The 17,247-nt window shown below is 56.9% G+C and overlaps 1 protein-coding gene across 1 annotated transcript in view; it reads right to left on the minus strand.

The window, feature by feature from the left end:
* The window catches only part of DSCAML1 (DS cell adhesion molecule like 1), a 118,153-nt gene that overhangs the window by 1,356 nt on the left and 99,550 nt on the right, over positions 1-17,247 (minus strand). The window contains exons 12-32 of the mRNA XM_054086804.1: positions 14,180-14,379; positions 13,437-13,533; positions 13,208-13,336; positions 12,650-12,817; positions 12,428-12,498; positions 11,224-11,464; positions 10,125-10,271; positions 9,888-10,043; positions 8,542-8,681; positions 6,985-7,138; positions 6,654-6,771; positions 6,392-6,555; positions 6,014-6,112; positions 4,011-4,199; positions 3,644-3,931; positions 3,409-3,564; positions 3,245-3,275; positions 2,840-2,958; positions 2,279-2,431; positions 1,985-2,179; positions 1,009-1,320 (exon numbers count right to left, since the gene is read on the minus strand). Of these exons, the coding sequence (XP_053942779.1) occupies positions 1,009-1,320; positions 1,985-2,179; positions 2,279-2,431; positions 2,840-2,958; positions 3,245-3,275; positions 3,409-3,564; positions 3,644-3,931; positions 4,011-4,199; positions 6,014-6,112; positions 6,392-6,555; positions 6,654-6,771; positions 6,985-7,138; positions 8,542-8,681; positions 9,888-10,043; positions 10,125-10,271; positions 11,224-11,464; positions 12,428-12,498; positions 12,650-12,817; positions 13,208-13,336; positions 13,437-13,533; positions 14,180-14,379 (3,327 nt within the window). The remainder of the gene's footprint in view (positions 1-1,008; positions 1,321-1,984; positions 2,180-2,278; positions 2,432-2,839; positions 2,959-3,244; positions 3,276-3,408; positions 3,565-3,643; positions 3,932-4,010; positions 4,200-6,013; positions 6,113-6,391; positions 6,556-6,653; positions 6,772-6,984; positions 7,139-8,541; positions 8,682-9,887; positions 10,044-10,124; positions 10,272-11,223; positions 11,465-12,427; positions 12,499-12,649; positions 12,818-13,207; positions 13,337-13,436; positions 13,534-14,179; positions 14,380-17,247) is intronic.

A 17,247-nucleotide genomic window follows, 5' to 3' on the forward strand; every position in this document is an offset into this window, starting at 1 on the left:
ACTTCCTCCTTATGTCCAGTCTAAATTGGCCCTTCTCCACTTTATACCCATTGCCCCCCATCCTATCACTACAAGACTTTATAAACAGCCCCTCCCCAACTTTCTTGTAGCCCCTTCAGGTACTGGAAGGGGCTCTTAGATCTCCTCGGAGCCTTCTCTTCTCCAGGCTGAACAATCTCAACTCTCTCAGCCTGTCCTCGTAGAGAAGGTGCTGCATCCCTCTGATCATCTTTGTAGCCTCCTCTGGACCCCTTCCAACAGCTCCATCTCCTTCTTATGTTGAGGATTCCAGAGCTGGACACAATATTCCAGTTGAAGACTCCAAAGAGAGGAATAGAGGGGCAGTAACCAGAGAGAAATAGTGGCAACCAGCCGGTAATAGTGGCAAACGGTAAAGAAATGGTGGAAAAAGGTGGCAAATGGTGATGACCAATGGCACAATTAGTGGTGACCTACAAGCAATGACAGCAACAAGTGAGCAGGGGCGTCAGACAGTAACGCAAGGGCAGGAAATGGTTGGCAATGGTGGCAAATAGTGTTAAATGGCCAACAGTGGTGGCATGTGGTGAGCAATAGTGGCAAATTATAAAGAAAGGGGGGGTAATCGGTGAGAAACGGCAGCAATTTCAGACATTGGTGGGCAAAGGGTAAAGTAATGGTGGCAAATGGTGAGAAACAACACGTAATCATGGGAATTGAATAGGAAAAAGTAAAAACAGAAAAGTGGAGAAAAGGGAGGAGTGAAGAGAGTGGCAAAGAAAAATGAGGATGAGAAAGGCACAGGGAAGCAAGGAATAAACCAGGAACCAAGTAGAGATAGAACTTCACCATGGTTGGATAGTTTTAGAGAAGGCTGTGTGGGATCTGTTCCAGCTTGTTGGGCTCTAGAACAGATTGTGTGGTAGAACCTCCTGCAATCAAGCAGTGATTCCACTGGGAAACCTCTCCAACCCCTGGAAGTGATCCCAGACCTGTGCAACGTCTGACCCTGAGCCCATGAGTACGTACTCTTGCTGGCCCGGTGCGGGATGGGCACGGCCACGCTCTTGCCCCGGTCGCTGTCCTGGGGTTTGGGTGGGGAGGCTGTGAAGCGGCAGATGCCGGGCTCGGAGGGAGTGCTCATGGAGGTCATGCTGTCGGCGTTGTCGGTGGTGCCGGTGGTCATCTGGTCAGAGGAGCTGTCGGAGATGAAGCACTCCGTAATCTCGAACTTGGCGTGCTGCAGCTGCTCCTCCAGCTTCGCATGCTCGTAGGCGCGTGCCAGCTCCTCGTAGGTGGACGAGGCACTCTCTGTCGACACCATGCTGTTCCGCCCCTTGTCTGTGGAGCACAGGTTGTATCACATACCTGGGAATTTCCCCTGGTTAGGGAATGCAGGCTTCCCCATCATTGTCACTGTGGGCATGCCCTGCTCAGATCATAGAATCATTCAAGTTGGAAAAGACTGTGTCCCGAGGTGACATCTCTATGTGGGTTTTTGAACCCCTCCAGGCACGGCAGCTCCACCACTGCTCTGGGCAGCTTCTGCTGGGGCTTCACCACTCAGATGCACCCATCTACCTGTCTCTAAAGCTGGACATGACCCCAGTGGCTCAGGAGCTGCCACAGAGCTTCTGGAGAAGACTAGGAGAGGACAGCACAGCCCCACACACATGGTTCCCACCACAGCAGCCACCTGGAGCTCAACAATTGGGTTCAGTTTCGGGTCCTTTAGCACAAGGAAGATGTTGAGGGGCTGGAGCACATGCAGAGAGGGGGGACACAGCTGAGGAAGGGTCTGGAGCACACATCTTATGATACTATCTGTAATCTTCACTAGAAATTGGAGTATGCATTTCAACATTGCTGCTTCCAACCAACAGCAAGCGGCTCTTGCCGTGGTTCTGCAATTCCACGAACAGTAAATTCCGTAACCACCCCAGACTCGTGGTTCAGGGTCACCACTAATGAACCCACATGCCCCAACCCAGCATCCCTGTCAGACCTGTGTCCTGAGAGAGGCTGGCGCTGTAGCTGTCGCTCTCGGTGACGGTGATGCCGTGCTGGGAGCCCACTGTCCTCCAGTCAGAGGTGAGGGTCCGCGCCGGGGTGGATGCCTGGCACTTGGTGAGGGTCCACTGACTGGAATACCGGTTGCGGGTGCTGTGTGCAGACTTCACGCTCTTCCTCGACACGGGGTCTAAAGCACAAAGGTGACAGAGTCCAAGTCGGTCACTCTCTTGAGACGGTCAGGATGCTGTCCCCTCTCCCAGCCCCACACGACCGACTGGGCACTTACTGGTGCCGGGGCGGATGTCGGACATGTCAATGAGGGGCCCCGTGTTCTGGATCAGAGCGGGGTGATGCAGCGAGACGCCTGTGCAGAAGCTCTGGGGGTTCACCGCCTGACTGAACTCCGTGTCGGTCACCGGGATCGTGGCTTTGTCATCCCCTGTGGGAAGAAGCTGGAGCTCAGACCTGTTCCTCTAGCCAGGAGGATGCTGTAGCTGTTTGGTACGGGGCCAAGCGCCCTGTGTGGACAAGCTGCTTCTCGGCAGATGGGGTGCGGAGTCCCACCAGCACTCTAGGGCACATAGGGATGGGGCATCTGTCTGGCTGTTCTCCAGCCGGGGCAACGCTGCAAGGGTGACCCACACCGAGGCAAAACCCGGCCGAGGAGATGGCTCTGAGTGCTGCCAACAGCAACGCAAGGAGAGCAGGACCTACTCTGTGCCCTGCTCTGCTGCAGGGTAGGAAGGGGACAAGGCTGGTGGCTTCTTTGGGCAGTGCTGACCCATGTCCCTTCCCCAGGCTGGTGCTGCCGGGGCCACACGCCACGAGGGAGAGCGTTGGTGCTTACCCAGCTGCTTGATGCCCTCCTTGTCCTCGATGAGGAGTTGCACGCGGGGGATGTCGATGTGCAGTCGGGGGCCTTGCGGGGGGCCCTTCACCGGCGTGTCAAAGCTGCGGTTATTCTTGCTGTGAGGTAAGAGGGGACGCAGACCCGGCGATTACCAGAGAGCGCCCCAGTGGCTCAAGCCGAGCAAGGGCTGAGGTTCGCTGCCCATGTGGGGCTCAGCTTTTCCCCCAGGCACGGATGGACAGGAGCTGCTGTGCCACAGAGAGGCTGGGACAGCCCTCACAGCTCTGAGCCCAAGTTCTGAACCCAAGCCAGTGCTGAACCCAGGCTTAAAAGCTCGCAGGGCCATCCCCACCACCCAGCTCTCCTCATTAACAGCCAACCCCTTGCAGGTTGGAGACCCACCTGATGAGCATTTCAGCCAAACTCTTGGCATCTGTGCAAGAGAGACAAAAAAAAATACAAGGAAGGTTTTTTTTTTAGAGTCATTTAAAGCCTAACGAGCTGGTCCAGGAAAGCACAGCTCCGCGGTCCATTCCCACGTGCTGCGCCGCTGAGCCCTATCTCACCTCGAAGCCTCTTCAGCCGCTTCTCCTTCCTCTTCTTGCGGATGATGAAGAGCAAAGCCACTCCCAGCGTGGCCAGGATGACGGGGCAGGCGATGGTGAAGAGCTTCTTCACGTCATCGCCCTCCCCTTGGGCAGACTTGATAGGGGGGATGGTGCCTAGGGCAGAGCGTGGGTGGGTGGTCATCGCTCCTGGGAGCTTCCCACCTCATGGTCCCCACCCTGTCCCCTGACTCACTGCCATCGTAGTCCAGCGTGGCGAACTGGGTGGTCTCATTGCCGCAGCCAGCGCTGTTGCACGCCTTCATACGGAGCTCGTACCACGTGGCCTCGCGCAGCTCCGTCAGGAAGACCTCGCTGGAGCTATTGGTTCGGAGGCTCTGCCAGACCCAGTTGCCCTTCGGCCGGTACTCCAGGACGATGGCGGTGATGGGGCAGCCCCCGCTGCTCCAGCCCTGCAGGTTCAGCCTGGCGTGCGTGGAGTTGATGTGGGTGAAGAGGTGCTGGTCCTTGCTGAAGGAGGGCTCTGCAGGAGAGGAGCCATCAGGAGGGCTGCAGCAGCGCAGAGGGGACCGCAGCAGGGACACCGTGGGGCACACGCTCACCTCTGCCGTGGGTCTTGGCTTCGATGATCTCGCTGATGCGCCCGGCGCCCACGCTGTTCTTGGCCGCCAGCTTCACCTTGTACCAGGTGCCGCACTTGAGGCTCTCCAGCTTGAAGGAGCGCTCGGAAGAGCTGATGAACACGTCCTTCCACTCCTCGCTGTTGTCCACCGAGTACTGGAGCACGAAACCTGTGGGAGGAAGGATGGGGTGGTCACCTCCAGGCATTATGGGCTGCTGGGAGGAGGTGAGCAGCACCCAGGCAGGACAAGGGAAGGTCCCACGGGGCTCCCTGCGCCTGCCTTGGGCATAACCGAGCCCAATGCTGACTTTGCAGTGCCGGGGTGCCCGTTACACACCGATTCCTGCCAACTGCATGCAGGGTGAAGGAAACACAGTCCTCTTCTCCTGTCCTAATCCTCAAAACTACGAGCTACTGCCTCCCTGGACACTACATGCAGCTCATCTGCCTGCTTTGCCCACCGCACGGGCAGGAATCTCGGGGCAAGAGGCACTCCCAGAAGCTCAACACCTCCCGAGTGCTCTGCCAAAGCCCCCCCATCTGCTCCCCCTGCCCCCAGTGCCACCAGCACAGCCCCCGTGCTGGGTTTCCCGCAGGAGCGCGGAACATGACTGATCAGCGCGAGGCTATAAAGGAAAAGCCAGAATTAACTCGCTCCCTTAGGAAGCTGCAAGGAAGTGGCTTCTGTCATTGCGTGCCGCCTCCTCTCCCGTGCCTGTCAGGCAGCACACCGCGTCCTAGATGAACAAACCTGCCGTCAACGAGGCGCCTCGCCAGGCTTTCCCGGGGAAGAGATGCACACGCACAGAGCTTGGGGTGAGGGATACGGCACGGAGGGCAGCGCACCTCTGCCGCCCCACTGTTCTGACCTTCTACCCACGCAACAGCCCACGCATTGATAGATTTGGCTATTTTTGAGGGTTGTTTTTCCAATTCTCATATAAAACCAAGAAAGAAGAGTACGTTTTCTGCGTTTCCACGTGCGTCACGAGCTTGCAGGACAGCTCTGAGCGTGATGCTGTCCAGGTATCGGGATGGCGATGCCAAAAGATGCATGCGCATCCTATCAGCTCCACAAACACCCAGAGCGGAGCCAAGGGAGGAGAGGCTGCTCCTGCCTGCCCAGCTCCAAGGCTTCCCTTTAGCTGGAGGACGAGGCTACCAGGACCTTCCTGGGTAGACCTGGGTCTACGCATGGGCACAAGCTCTCCCAGCCCTGTCAGAACCAGCCCCGGCACCCCTGCACCGCCCACGAAGCCTGGAACCCTGGTGCCTGCCACCCGTTTTTTTATTTATTTAGTACATGCAGCATGTTTTTAATATTTCTAATCCAATTATAACCAAATTTATCAACGGAGTCTGCTGGAGTGAAAGGCTGCTGGCTGGGGAGATTTGCTTGTAATTACTTTCATGCTTTTAATTAATTGTGAGCGAGGTCTCCTTCCCCGCTCCCCCCGTGTGCAGCTGTTTCAGCGTATAATTCATGAGATGAATCAGAGCAGAAAGGAGGCTCTGGAAAGCAGGGATGCTCCTGGAGCCCCCAGCCTGCCAGGGAGGGGGGATGCTGAGGGATGGGAAGCAAATCCTGCCCTGTTGGATTCAGCGTCGCTCCAGTGCCAGGAGACACAGAGCAGCCACTGAGAATGGCCCTGGTCACCAGCTCCTGAGCAATTAACGAAACGCCCTTCGTTAGTTACTCCAACTGCTGTGTCTCATCCAAAGCAACTTACAAGCCCCTTCCTTAGGACTGGGAGCTTTCCTGCAAAGCTCAGAAGCATCAGCCTTACACTGGAGAATTCCCAAAGCATTTCAGAGAGGGGGAAACTGAGGCACAGCGACAAATGCGATTGCCTGAAAACGTGCACCATGAGCATCATCTCCCAGGGTGGGGACCCCCAGGCACCCGTGAGTTGGACCCCCCTGCACGGGCTCTGGGATGAGGACAGTGCCGCGGTGCCACCCCGCTGCCCAGGGATGCCGTACCTCGGATGGAGCTGCCCCCATTGTCCCCAGGAATCCAGGCCAACGTGATGGATGATGCTGAGGTCTTGGAGACGGTCAGGCGGGGCTGGTCCGGGGGCACTAGGGAGGAGGGAAAATCCTGTGAATACCTCGTGTGCCCCAGCTGAAAGTGCTCCGAACCGCAAAAGAGGAAACCCCAATGAGAACCCCGAGCCCCTCGCACAGGACAGACCCCGCTTCACCCTGCCGAGAGCAGCAGGACGCTTGCTCCTAGACACAGACGTAGGACTGCACGCTGCTCCAGCTCCACCCAGCACCACTCAGCTTTCCGACAAGAAGAGCTCTTCCCTAGGCTGGAACAAGTGGATGCAGGGCATCCAGGCCACCAGAAGCCCTCACCTTGCACCAGCAGGTTGATGATGATGGTGTCGAAGCCCCAGGTGTTGGTGGCCGTGCAGGTGTAGTAGCCGGAGTCCTCGGCTTTCACCGAGCGCAGCACCAGCGTGCCATTAGCCTGGATCAGGCGGTGGCCGTCCACCGTCACAGGGATGGCAGAGTCCTCGCTGCCGGGAGAGAAGAGCACGCATCAGCCGTGTGTGACGCCGCAAGGGCGATGCAGCCTGCACCGGTGTCCCCGTCACGGCCGGTGGCCCCGCGGTACCTGTCCTTCGTCCACTTGATAGCAGGGACCGGCTCCCCAACAGAGTTGCAGGGCAGCCTCACGTCCTTCATCCACGGCGTGGTGACGGTGCCTCCGAAGGAGATGATCTTGGCAGGGGCTTGGGGGCAAGGAGGGGGTCAGCCTGGCGGGTGGGCTCTGTGCGCGGACCCTCCAGCGTGCAACGAGAGCTCAGAGCACCCGCGCTGTCCCTCCTCTGCCCCGGGCACGAACCACCCCAGCTGTCCCTTGCTGCCGGCAAAGCAGCCCCAGGGACAGGGGGCAGCGGAGCTGGGGCGCACGTCCCCCCGCGAGTCGGTGGTCTCTGCCGTACCTTTCCCAGCGGGCTCGATGGTGACTTTCTCGCTGATGTTGCCGCGACCGGCGGAGGTGACGGCAGCCACCCAGAGCATGTACTGCTGCCCGCGGTTCAGGTGGGCGATGCGGTAGAAGAGCTGGTCCGGACTGGTCTCGTACTCGCTGGGGGCCTGCGGAGGGAAACGGGAAAAGGTGCAACCCCTGTGAGACCCTCACCTGCATCGCCCTCAGCCCAGGCAGTGGGAGCGATGCCACCAGCTTGGGCAAGACAGAGAACAGAGCTGTCAGCAAGAAAAAGCCACCTCCAGGCCAGGTCTCCGCACCCAGGCATCTCCACCCCGGAGTATCCCCACCATCCCACCAGCAGGCACGCCCTCGCTCCCATTCCCAAACAGCTACTCAAGGAGGTCCATGGGTCCTGGTCATCCCTCTCAACTCTCCACCAAAACCAGGATCCTTGGGGAGCTCCCCTTTGCTCTCCGAGGGCTCACAGCCACCCTGGCCGCAAGGTCCTCGAGGAGCCGTGGGTTTGCTCCCGAGCAGCGATTCAGCTCTGCCTGGCGTTTCTCAATGCCAGTGTAAACCGGCTGGTGTCGTGATTTCTCCAGGGAGCCCAGGCCGGAGCCCGAGGAACAGATGGCATGATGTGTTCTTGGGAAAGGACGCTTTGCCGCCCGCCTGCCGAGCTGCAGCGGTGCCTGGGCACGGAGGCAAACCCCAGCAGGGTGCCAAAACCCCTCTACGCTTGCAGCGAGCAACCAGATACCCTCAAAACCCCCCAAGCGGGCTTGCATCCCGCATCGCCCACAGCGACTGTCACAAGCGCCCATCTCCATCACACTGGAGCCAAAGCCACCATGTGCCAAGCACGCTGCGTGGGACACGGCTGCCCTGCCGGGTCTATCCTGCCACGCTGGCACCGGCGAGGGGATGGGACCTCAACAATCCCTATTGCATGGCTGGATATGACATCTACGTGGTTGCGCACAGCTATCTGAGCCTTCACCTCCTGCAAGCGCACGCCCTTGTGGGGCCCTCAGATGTAAATGTACCCCACAAGAAGGCTCCTATATGAATATTGTATAGTATACATAATTTTTTTTTTTTACCCAAATGACAGTTTTGACAAGATGCCAAGAAAACAATATCGGATCCCAGCGGTTTTACCAGTTGCTTTGATGAAAAGATTATGTTGCCCTGGAAACCAGAGGCTCAGATAGTGAAATGAGTTTGAGAAGGAGCTTTTGATAAGCACTAGGCTGCAGACCTCCCATCAACCTCTCCCTCGTGAAGGAGGGATGGGGCCAGGTTTGATTTCTCTTTTATTTTTGGTCAGCTGCTGCTATTTCCCCTTCTGGAGCGAGCGCTGAGCAGGGTGGATGCCGGAGGAAGGGAATAAGGAGATGACGGGACTACGCGGGTGCCTTTGCAATGGTTCAGAGCATGGACCTGGCCCAAAGGACCTTTGTGCCTGCAGCTGTCTGGCATCAGCCCTCCCTCCCATTCCAGCTTGGCATTCTCCCCTCACACACGCCAGTGATTCCCTGGCCTGGACACCATCCCCATCCCGTACCGGCTGCCCCGAGCCGGGGCTGGAGCAGAAGATGGTGTATTTCCGGATGATGCCGTTGGGCTTGGCTGGAGGCAACCAGGACACCACCACGCTGCTAGAGGAAGATGGGACAGCCTTGATGCCGGCCGGGGGACCTGGAACTGAAGGAGAAAGAATATGGCAGAGCCGGTGCTGGGAGATCTCCAAGGTCTCTGCCCAGCTTGGTGAGGTGGTGGCACCCCGCTGCAGGGCTGGCATCCCAACTGCACTCTGGGGAGGAGCTCCTAGAGCGTTTCCACACCAGCGTTGGGCAGATGCAAGCCAGAACAGGTCTGCAGGGGAGCAGACACCCCACCATCACCCCACACCTCCCCATGGTGGCTGTAGTTCCCTGTCAAGCCAGAGGCAGGAAGATTAATTGCAGCCCAGGCTCTGGTTTAGAACCTGTGATTGGCTTTTAATGGTCATCTCCTCATTCTCCTTAATCTGCCGGAGTGGCACAGCCTTACCCTGCCCAGCTGTGCCTCCCCAGCATCTGCCACTTCCCAGGACGCTTCCCTTTCCGCCAGCCCAGGAAACGCTTTGCTACCGAGTTAATGGCATTAAAGTAGGACAGGAGTGTAAATATTTAAATATCCGCACTTAAGGAAAAAAAGAGCAAGGGAAAAGCCCTGCTGAACGCGGAGGGTTTCCTCTGCGCCCCCACAGCCATTCCAGCCTTTTCATCGCCAGTGGAGCAACACAACGCGTCGTGGCACGAGCAAGTGCTCCCGTCACCCGGCATCAGCTGGCTCCGGCGCGTGGCAGCCCTGAGTGACAGCGGCAAGAGCTGCGCAGGGCTGAGCAGGAGACTGGCTCGGGCTCCACGGCCAGCGAGCAGCAGCTGAGGACCGCACACACGCAGCCGGGCAGCTCTGGGTGCCCCCGTCCCCTCCTGGCCATGGTGGGCTACCAGGCACAGGACCTGCCCATGGGTTTGGTGGACTGAGCAAGAAGGAAATCCTTCCCTGGAGGTGTTCAAGGCCAGGCTGGATGAGGCTTAGAGCAACTGGATCCAGTGGGAGGTGTCCCTACCATGGTTGGAATTGGACGGGTTTTGAGGTCCATTCCAATCCAAACCATTCCATGATGATGGAATGAAACGAAACGACACTGTGATTCCATGAAACAAAAAGGAAGAAGAAGCCCTGCTCGGTCCTGTCTGCCCGCTCCAGAGGCTGCGCTGCTGCCTTTCTTTACTCATGGCCAAGGGCTCCTACTCAAGGCTCCATCTTACTCCTAATTAACAGATGCTGCCGTGGTTTATCAGCTGGAGTAAGAGGAGAGAGCACCCGCATGTACCCACTCCCCCGGGCAGTGCCACTTACTGTCCTCTTTGGTCTGGATGTAGAGCACGCTGCTGCGGACCCCATCACCGGCCTGGGTGTACGCCAGCACCTGCACGCTGTAGTTGGTGAACTTCTCCATGCCCCGCAGCTCCACTCGCTCCCGCGTGGTCGTGATGTTCTGCATCTCACCCCACTCTGCGGGGAGATGGGGCCCGTCAGCCCCACACCGCCAACCGACCGGCTGCCCCGCATCCTCCGCTCCCCAGGAACACCCACCTCCATCCATGTAGAGGGACCAGAAGATGACCCGGTACCCTTTGAGCACCCCGTTGAGGGTACTGCGCGGGGGTTCTGACCACGAGATCACGGCCACGTCCGATGTGATGGAGATGGCCCGCACGTTCTCGGGGGGCTGGCTGGGAACTGAGGAGGGGACAGACAGACGGACAATCAGCAGAAGGATGGAGATACCAGACACCAGGCTGAAGGAGCCACATCCCATGGGTCAACCACCCCAACTGCACCCGTGTGGGACCCCACGGCGCTGCGTCCCCCTCTCCTCTGGCTGCTCAAGCCCTGGAGCTGATCCTGCCCACGTGTGGGGCACCAGGGCTGGGAAAACACAAGGATCTCCCTCTACCGCTCAATTTTACTCTTCCCAGACCATCAAAGCAGGTGCAATCCCTGTGCTCACCGGGACAGGGAAGCTGCCAGGACATGTGGCGCTTCCCAGCAAAGGGAAAGCAGGAGAGCTGGCTGGATGTGAGGTAATTAGATCCCATTGCCCCATAAGAGAGAACTCTAATTTTTATGAGCTTTTAAATGATAATATATCACCTTAACGATCCTCTTTGAAAATGATTATTGTTTCATATTACTTAGGTGCAAAAATATAAGCACCACGTAATTAGGGACAGAGCATAATAAACTAATAGGGAGAGTCCGTTTGAACAAAATGAAGGTAATATAATTATGGAAAAGACACTATTGCTAAAACAGGGGCCCTTGAATACCCCAGGAGGAGTGCTAATGGAGCCAGGAAACGATCGTGGTTTGACAGGCTAACGAGAGCCTTAATTAAGTATGAAAAACTGCTGAGTGAATGCACTGCAAAACTTTTCTCTTGTTGTTTTTAAAATGACGGAGGCCACCAGTGCTCTCTCCTGGATGGAAACCTCAGTGCCACTGCAGCAATGTGCAAACCCACCTTGAAGTCCTCTTCCAGTTGGACCAGAAATGAGGTGTCTTCAGTATCCGGGCATCCCCATGCTCTCAACTCCTCCCCAGGGCAGCTGCGAGCGCGCACAGCCGACAGCTGCTGGTGGGATTGGGCACCGGGGAGCAGGAAAACCACCCGACACGGTGACAGCCTTACCGTCCTCCAGCGTGGTGGCGTTGATCTCGCTGGACGACGGCCCCGTCCCCGCGCGGTTGAACGCCTGCACCACCACGCCGTACTGGGCAAACTTCTTCAGGTTGTCCAGCGTGTAGACCTCGCTGTCCCCCGTGGCTTTCATCTCCACGATGCTGTACTGCCCGTTGCTGCCCGGGCTGTTCTCCCGGTACCCAATCTGGTAGCCACGGATCACCCCATTCTGCAGCTCCTTCTTTGGCGCCTGAGGAGCAGGGGATGCAAGACGGAGCAGTGTCATGCAGAGCTTCGCTGCCCAGCGAGAGCATCAAGGGGCCGGGATGCTCGCAGGGCTCCCTCGCTGCGACCACATCTCCCCAACATCTTTTCTCACTGCTTTAAAACATTCTCCCCCCGTAGCAGCGCTTGGGTAGACGTACAGAGTGGTAGAATAGGGACAAAAAAAAGGCCACCAGGTCCTGAGGGGCCACCAGAGAGGAAGGCATTGGCAGCAGAATGTGCTCAGCCAGAGCCATTCGCGACTGGAGCAGCTCAACAAGAGGAAGGAAAACCCCCAAGTCTGACAGCCTTAAAAGAACGCAAGGCTAGGTTGAGATCAATCTTAATGATATTTCTCTGGAGCATTAAGAAATCAATAGGGTTGATTGCAAATTTATGTTACAAAGCCAGGGTGATCCATCTCGCTGAAATACTCTTAAAACCAAGTGACTTATCTTTCAAGTGAATCTTATTTTCCATTAATTTGTTTTTCAGCGCTTAAAGGGAGGGGGGAGAAGCTGAACCCTAAATTTATTGACTCACCAGTTCATTCCCAAGTCTTAACTTTATAAGCAATTTTATTTTTCATTATGCACCTTTGGACAAATAAATCCGATTCTGAGTTTTATTGATCTTTGCTCAAACGCTTTGCAACTCAGCGCTTCAGTTTTTACATATTTATCCTCTCTCCCCATGGCCCCCCATGGACATCCTAGGAGATAACGAGCTTGTTATAAAACATGATTAATAAGGACCCCGTGCGATGCAGCCGAGCTGCACATAGCCTTCAGGTTTTCATATTACCCGGGAAATTATTCCTGGGGCTCGTACCACGGATGAAACGCCAGGTCCCAGGATAAGCTGCTGCCACGGAGGCTTGGGATGGCATTTGGTCCTGCCCAAGCTTCACAGCCAGGGAAAGTCTACCCACCACCCCGGCCCCGCTCACCTTCCAGGTGACCTGGATGCTCTGGGATGTCATCGGCTGCAAGGTGACATCCATCGGTGGCCCATCAGGAGCTGCAGATGAAGAGACCCAAAGATTATGTTGAGAAATATCAGGGAAAGGAATTCCTCATCAGGAAAACACACTCAGCTTCAAGAGAGCTCTGCTCTCAGCAGCTTCGCTCAAGGCTACAATGCCCACGCGCGTGCGAGCCGGGATCCACACCTGCTTCCTCCGTGCTGATGGTGAGCTCCTTGCTCGGCTCGCTGCGCCCGATCTTGTTGAAGGAGTACATGCGGATACTGTAGACGGAGGCAGGATGGAGGTCCACGATGTTCGCCTGGTTGATGGTCGGGGAGATGTTGCGCGTAGACTGCTTAAAATCCCAGGAATCTGGAAAAGCAGTGGAGAGAGACAGGAGGTGGGTCAGCACCCAAACCCTGCGGCACCAAGGGGGCTGTGCTGGGCAGGTGCAGTCCCCGAACGCCTCTGCTTTTCATCCCCGGACCCTACCGAGATGCTGCTTCCCTGTCCTCACCATTGTGCAGTCTGGGTTTGGCTTTTTGCAAATATTGGCTCTTTTAATATTCCCTTTCAAATGCTCCCACCCAACGGAAATTAACATATATCATTAATGCTCCTCTCTCCTTTCTTGATCAAAGGATGCAGAATATTCCCTCGGAAGCACTGGCAGGGCAGCCCTGCGCCCATCCCTGCAGCGCATCCCTGGGACACAGCGGCTGCAGCGCGGCGCACGGGGAGGGGACGTCAGGCATCACCTACCCGACTTGTTCTTGTACTCGATATCGAACCCAGTGATGATGCTGTTGCCATCAAACCGCTGCGTCCATCGCAAATTCATACTCCGGGCTTTCACCTCGCGGATCTCCAGCTCTGGCGGGTCCGGGGGCTCTTGGGGAGACACGGGCAGGTTAGGAATGACAGGATAAGCAGCTCCTCGGGAACAGAGGGATCCTTGCTGCGAGGTTTTGCACCCAAGAGGAACAAGTACCTTGGACGGTGAGCTGGATCAAGCCTCTGTCCTCACCGTAGGAATTAATGGCGTGACAGGAGAAGAAGACCGAGTCCCCGCGGTCAGCTGGTTTCAGCTAAGAATGTTTCAGGGCGAGAAGAGAAGCCAATTCAGACCGAGCTACCCTGTCACCCTCTCCTCTCCTGGTATCACAGGCTGCTCCCACCACCGGTCCCAGTGGGAGCTATGCCTGCAGAGGGATGCAACCCCCTGCAAACCCGCAGATCAGATCCGCACTCCCCATGTGCTCTTAGAGGTGTCCCTAGCGCTGCAAAACACCTTCACAACCGGAGCCGAAGCAGCTGAGATTTAGTGCAGGATCCAGGGGCTTGTCACAGCAAGCAGGCAGTGCCTGGTTTTTAACTGGCATAATTAAAATCAGAAGCCTGGTTGCCCGCACCAGCTCAGGGCAGCGCTATCTCTTACGCTGGTTGTAGAAAGCCCAGGCGTTGGCCAGGTGCTTTGCCTGGTAGCACTGCAAGGTGCTGGGGAAGATGCAGCCAGTGCGTGGTGCTGCTGCCTGGAGATGCAATCCCTCCAGTTTTTCAGCATCCCTCCTTGCTGGACTCGATTTTGCCACCCCGGGAGCCCAGCTCCAGCATCAGCCACCGTGACACCCACCGGGGACCACCAACACCCTCCCCAAAAGCACCCTCTGTGCCGCCTTCCCTCAACAAGACACCCAGTATGCCAAGGGGAATGCAAGACCCTTGGCCACTCACCTTGAGGGTGGAGATGACCTCGTCGCCGTTATCCTTGGTGGTGATGGCATAACGCATGTTACGGTCGGGGTCGATGACGGTGTCGCCCTTCTCCCAGCGGATGATGATGGGTCGCTCGCCCCGGGCGGTGCAGTTCAGCTCCTTGGTCTGCCCTTTGATGGCGATGGTGGTGTTGGGGTGGGAGGTGATCATAGCCGGGACTGGAGGGAGGCAAAGGGTCACCGTGTGCCCAGGGATGTCCGGGTGCCACCTGCGGCTGCTCAGCCCCGGCACAGCCTATGGACCCCGCAGGGAAGCAGTGGATGCGGGTCCCACCGAGGGGCCACGCAGCCCGAAGCGGAATCGTCTCGCTGCATTATACAGCTCAGGATCATAAAATAATGAAGCAGATAAATTTTATAATGCATAGCATTACACCGGGGTAGACAATAAAACGTGAAAGACAAATAACTAAGCGCACACTATAATGAAGAGAAAGCCTCCAGTCTGAGACGTGCGGGTATGAATTATTGACTAAGGTTTTACACTCCCGAGGATGAGAGGAAGAATGTTTTCCATCACAGATTTGCATAATTCACTCGTATAAACCTGGGCAGAATATAGAGTGCGATTTCACATCAGCAAAGCTGCTTTTGCATCGCAGATACAAGAGATAGATGTACTTATGCTTGTTTTCACAACCACCCCGATATCCAAACGAGGATAGTGGGGTGGCCCCATGTCACGCTCATCGTCTGACAGGGATGCAGCTCCCAGCGTGGGCACATCCCGTGGCTGCAGCATGGCCAGGGATGGCCTTTGGGACAGCACAGCGAGTTCCTCTCGTTGCCTGCAGCCCTAGCACGAAACTGCCACCTCCCACCCAGGCATTTGAGCCACCACCCTCACAGCAGCACTGCAACAGAGTTAGGACCCAAGGGAATGGCAAGAAGATGCCAGGGCAGGGTTAGGTTGGACATTAGGAGAAGGTTCTTCACTCAGAGGATGGTGGAGCCCTGGAACAACTCCCAGGGAAGCAGTCACAGTGCCAATCCTTCCAATACTCCAGACGCGTTTGGCCAACGCCCTCAGCCCCACCATGTGAACGTTGGGGTTGTCCTGTGCAGGGACAGGAGTTGGACTCGACGGTCCTTGGGGTTCCCTTCCCACTCAGGACGTTCTATGATTCCATGACCAGCCTCCTCCTGCTCATCCCCTACGCCCCAGCAGCCTCTCCCAAGCACTTCTCCTCGCTGTGAGGGATCTCTGTAACAAACTCATGTCCGGGCTCCTTCCTCAGCAACCTCATTGCTCCAAGAGCCTGGAGCGAGCCGGCCGTGCCGCTCGCCATGGGGGAGATCCGGCTATGGGCAGCCAAGAGGTGATTTTCCGGCGTGTGGGCGGCTCCTCCGAGCAGCGTGTGCTGCACTGGAGAAACCGGTGGGGGAAAGAGGGCAGCCTGGGTAAGCAGAAAAAAATGTAATGCATAAACAAACAGCGCTGCTGAGTCCCGCAGTAATATATGATAATGACGATCCGCAAAGGCAACACACACTGTTATAATGGGACACAAGAGGCTCTAATGAGCTACGACTTCTCGGCTTTCTGTGGCAATGTAATTCAATTAACAGCTAAGGAAACCTTTCCTCCGGAGCTGCTGGTATTTGCGGGGTTCAGGGCAGGGACCTGCGTGGCTGGGATGGAGTGGTGCCCAGCCTGGTTCCTGCTGCCAGCATCCCATGGCAATCCTGCCGCCTGGGAGCCACCACGGTGACGGCACGGAGCAGGGATGTGGGGCAGCAGCTGGACCTGTAGGCTCTGGCGCAGGAAACCAAGAGCTACAAGGAACGGAGCTTTGCCCCATCCTGTCCCAGCCCTGTGCTTGTCTCCCTCCAGTCTGGATGTCCCTGCTCCATGGGGTGAAGACAGAGCATAGGGACAAGTTTCAGAGCTCAGGGACGAGGGCAGAGCGCAGGGAAGAGGACACAGAATCACCAGGTTGGAAAGGACCCACTGGATCATCGAGTCCAACCATTCCTAACACTCCCTAAACCATGTCCCTCAGCACTTCATCCACCCGTTCCTTAAACACCTCCAGGGAAGGCGACTCGACCCCCTCCCTGGGCAGCTGTTCCAGTGCCCGATGACTCTTACTGTGAAGAATTTTTTTCTGATATCCAACCTGACCCTCCCCTGACGGAGCTTCAGGCCATTCCCCCTTGTCCTGTCCCCTGTCACTGGGGAGAAGAGCCCAGCTCCCTCCTCTCCACAACCTCCTTTCAGGCAGTTGTAGAGAGCAATAAGGTCTCCACACAGCAGAGGGACGAGGGCAGAGCACAGGGATGAGGACACAGCAGAGGGACGAGGATGCAACGCAGGGATGAGGATGCAGTGCAGGGACGAGGATGCAGCAGAGGAACAAGGACGCAGCAGAGGGACGAGGGCAGAGGGCAGGGGTCAGGACACAGTACAGGGATGAGGATGAGGACAGAGCACAGGGCTGGCCATCGCTCTGGCTCCGAGAATGCACAGCTCAGTGTAAGGGCACACATAGCCACCTTAGGGTCTCAGCACTCAGTTCTTGCACTACAGTGGTTGCCACAACGTGGCACAGAGGGTATGCACGGCTGCAGAGGCCAAAGGGCGCTGTGGCAGCCACCGAGGCATCGGCCCCCTTCCCAGCGAGCGGTGGCCCTGGGAGAGGAGCTCTGTTTCAGGCTCTGCTTTGGCAAAATGCACTGATTGATGTTTGATTAAAAGCAGCTCCTTGGATGTAAACATATCAAGTTCCCTCAATCGCCAGGGTCCCAGGAGAGCAGTGCACAGCCCAGAGCGGGGGAAGCAGCAAAGCAAACCGAGAGAAAACTCTGACCAACCATAAAGACAGCGTAGACAGAGGCACATCGGTGCCCAACACCCACTCTGGAGTGACTCTGCTGCTTGTGGAGCGACAGCATTGCCCAGGATTGGTGGAGGGACCCTCCAAAGGATGCTCACAGCCGATCCATGCCTCCCTCCCAGGTACAGGGACATCATGAACACCAGTTCCAGAGCCCAAGGTACTCCTGTACAGACAGGCTTCCCCCAGG

This window comes from Cuculus canorus, chromosome 23, assembly GCF_017976375.1.
Source record: "Cuculus canorus isolate bCucCan1 chromosome 23, bCucCan1.pri, whole genome shotgun sequence".
NCBI classification, from domain to species: Eukaryota; Metazoa; Chordata; class Aves; order Cuculiformes; family Cuculidae; genus Cuculus; species Cuculus canorus.